Source organism: Belonocnema kinseyi, chromosome 8 (assembly GCF_010883055.1).
Source record: "Belonocnema kinseyi isolate 2016_QV_RU_SX_M_011 chromosome 8, B_treatae_v1, whole genome shotgun sequence".
Taxonomy (NCBI): domain Eukaryota; kingdom Metazoa; phylum Arthropoda; class Insecta; order Hymenoptera; family Cynipidae; genus Belonocnema; species Belonocnema kinseyi.
Window position 1 is genome coordinate 110,778,927 of NC_046664.1, and position 3,184 is coordinate 110,782,110.

The window sequence follows — 3,184 nt, forward strand, 5'->3', positions numbered from 1 at the left end:
CAAAAATAAAAACATTTAAATGCTCCTTGTCTTTTACGATTTTACAATTCTTAGAAGTTATTAAAAACATCAACGCAATATGTAATAATATAAACTAATCAGTAATCAATAGTTTTCTTTCGCTTGATTCAGACTTTACATTTGAAGAAAGGCCGAGTCTAAAAGTCCGAACAGTCGTACGTTTATGCACGTGTGTAATACGATTGAGTCTGAATGTGCGGTCTTGGAAAGGGGAGCTGGAAAAGGGAAGCGGGCGTGACTTTTGCCCGAACGTATATACACTAGCCACGCCACCTTCCCTTTTTCAGCAACCCCCTCCCCTTGGCAGGTCCGTACGTTTAGACTCGACCGCGTTATAAATGTACGTACTGTCCAGACGTACAGACACTACCTTGAAAAAATGATTATTTCGCGTGAAAGTGTAAAATTGTGTATCAATATAAAATCAAATCAATGTTAAACAATCACGACACTTAAAACTAATTAGATCACAATATCATCTTACCAGAGATGTGCACAATCTCTGATCATACTTTATACTTTGGAAAACTAAATTTAGGCATTTTCACTAGCCAGCCTCTTCTTGCTCTGAAAAATAAATATATTATTAAATTAATGATTTGCTTCATGAGTTGACAAAATTATATTTTTTATAAATAGAAAAAAGGGACAAATTTACATTTTGTTTTGTAGTTTTAGTTTCAGCATTGGAAGCATGATTCTTGGACCTTTCTTGCTCTAGTTGAGCATGGAGTGATGTCACTTCCGCCGCTAGTTCTTCTCTTATCTCTTGGAGTTTGGTTACTTCCAATAGCACTGCAGCTTTATCTTTCACTATACGCAAGGGTAAAAGGAGAGGGAAAGTTGATTATTCGTACCTTGATTATTTACATACAAGATCAAAAGAATCTTTAAATTTGAAATTTGTTATCTTATTTAATTTTAAACTGTATTATTTGGAAGTCTATAAATCTATAACAATTTAATCTCATCTTAATAATTAAGTAAATTAAAAATAATGATTTCACTTCAAAAAATTTATTTTAATTTCAATACTGGCGCTAAGGGTGGTCGAGCTTGATTAGGTAGTGGAACATTAGAAACACAATTTTAAATATATTAAAAGACACTTGAAATACGTTTTAGCCTCATAAGGGTATTAATTTACGAGAAATTAAATTTGTAAAATGTTTATTTGTGTGTCTTATGGAGTATCGTTAGGCTCAGTTTAAATTTAAATTTTGAAATGCGCTAATTGAGCTACACACACAAATAAAGAAAAATTAAAAAGTTCGGCTTCATAAATTAATCCACAATTTTTAAATTCTGCTGAAACAAATAAGGTGGATGTGGCGGTTATCGACAATGCACCGGTAACGGTAATCGGTAGATGGAGTATTCATTTACATATAATAAGCTGTTGTGCTGTTCGTTCTGGTAAAAAATTCATTTTTGTAAATGTTTAAAAATCCTAGCACAGAATGCCACGGTTTTATAGTGAGAGAAATAACTGAACATGCAGAAAAAAATATGTATTGAGACCGATCCTGGCTGTATGCTACAATCGACTGCAATTCTGAAATTCCAGTTTAGGAAATCATCAAATCAGAATAGTCCTGTAAAATACACCAAAGCAACTTTTTTGTAGGTATAGATATGAAAGTATGTTCAATATTTTATGTACTTTTATTTGATTTATTTATTATGAAATTTATTTGCTGTCGAACACAGCGAATCATTGACATGCAGATAAAAATAGTATTTTTCACATTAAATGCAGTTCGTGTAATACAAAAATAACTTACATAAGGTATTTTATACATATTAATCTTTCTATAGTTCAGTATTCGGCAGCCCAAAAACATGTCTAATAAAAGAAATGTTAGAAAGTAGTTGATGCAGATTACTGCAGCATCCTATCGAAAAACATGCAGAATTTGGATTCTAAATCTAGACGGCGCTGCAATTTCCGCCTGTCATATACGAATAAAAATGGCGGACGTAACCAGGTCAGTTTACATTTTCAAGTCGGGAAATTGATCATTTTTTGTAGTTTTACCAATTTAAGATTATTAATGAGTTTAATTTGCGATTTTATTACTAAATGTACACATGACTTTGAAGAAGATGAAAGTTTTGGAATAGCACGATTTATTTCTAGTGGAATAGTCGAAAAAGTAACCGTTTTATAAGAATATGACTGCCAATACTCTTATTTATATTTACACAGTACTTTATTCGGTTTATTTAAAGAATTCTATATTGAAACACCTATTATAATTTGCAATAGCATATCTGGAAGAGGTCAGAGCTCCAATAATTTATGTTTAAATAAGTGAAACACTATGAGTGTAGTTGTGTTTTTCATATGTGCGCAGTATTTAATGAAACATTTGTTTACATACTTTTGAATAAGAATAATTCACTTGGGTATTAAAATATTTTTCAAAAATATCAACCTTATGTAAATATCAATTTCTAATGTCAGATATTGCCGATTACTAGTCAAATAATTTTCTGTAGAAACGCCAAAAAATCTGCTATAGTTCGGATTTGAACCGGGAACGCCACTATTAGTGATAGGAAGTGACCGATAATACCAAATAATACCACAAATTTACCGGTAATTACCAGTAATCGCGGTAAGAAGCGGTAAGTTTTTTATTTTTTCAGAAAAAAGTCGTTTAGAGTTAAATATTTTATTTGCATAACAAATAAGACCTTCTGTTTACTTTTTTTAAATTTTCTACGCGTAAAAGATGTATAATATGTAATATGAAGAAGAAATACATTAAGTTTGGAGAGCAGCAGACGAAAAAACTCTTGCAACTGTTAAATTTTGGACGGATAATTTAAATTACTATTAGGGAAGTTTATGTCAACTACTGAATAAATAAGACTAAAAGTAGTGTTTTTGTATATAAATAAGTGATATGCGCCAATATTTTTTACCGTTTCGAAAATGTTTCAATCTTCATTGACAAACATTATATCTGAATTATACAGTGTGTATCCCCCATGATATAAAATTATCTGTTGAAGTATTAACTTTTAAGGTTGAACAATTAGTATGGGGAAAATGATAAATACAATTGTGGGTCCGGATGCAATAAGGGCACATAAAATTTTTTCGTGCGAAAACGAAGTCCCCTGGAGGCTTTAGAAAAAATTTTCGAATTTTAAT

General features: G+C 31.1%; 1 protein-coding gene across 1 annotated transcript in view; it reads right to left on the reverse strand.

Moving 5' to 3' along the window:
• Window positions 1-381: 381 nt before the first annotated feature.
• LOC117178744 (G kinase-anchoring protein 1-like) overlaps window positions 382-3,184 on the reverse strand; it is a 38,959-nt gene continuing 36,156 nt past the window's right edge. Inside the window, exons 5-6 of the mRNA XM_033370177.1 lie at window positions 680-834; window positions 382-588 (exon numbers count right to left, since the gene is read on the reverse strand). Coding sequence (XP_033226068.1) covers window positions 556-588; window positions 680-834 — 188 coding nt within the window. The 3' untranslated portion in view covers window positions 382-555. The remainder of the gene's footprint in view (window positions 589-679; window positions 835-3,184) is intronic.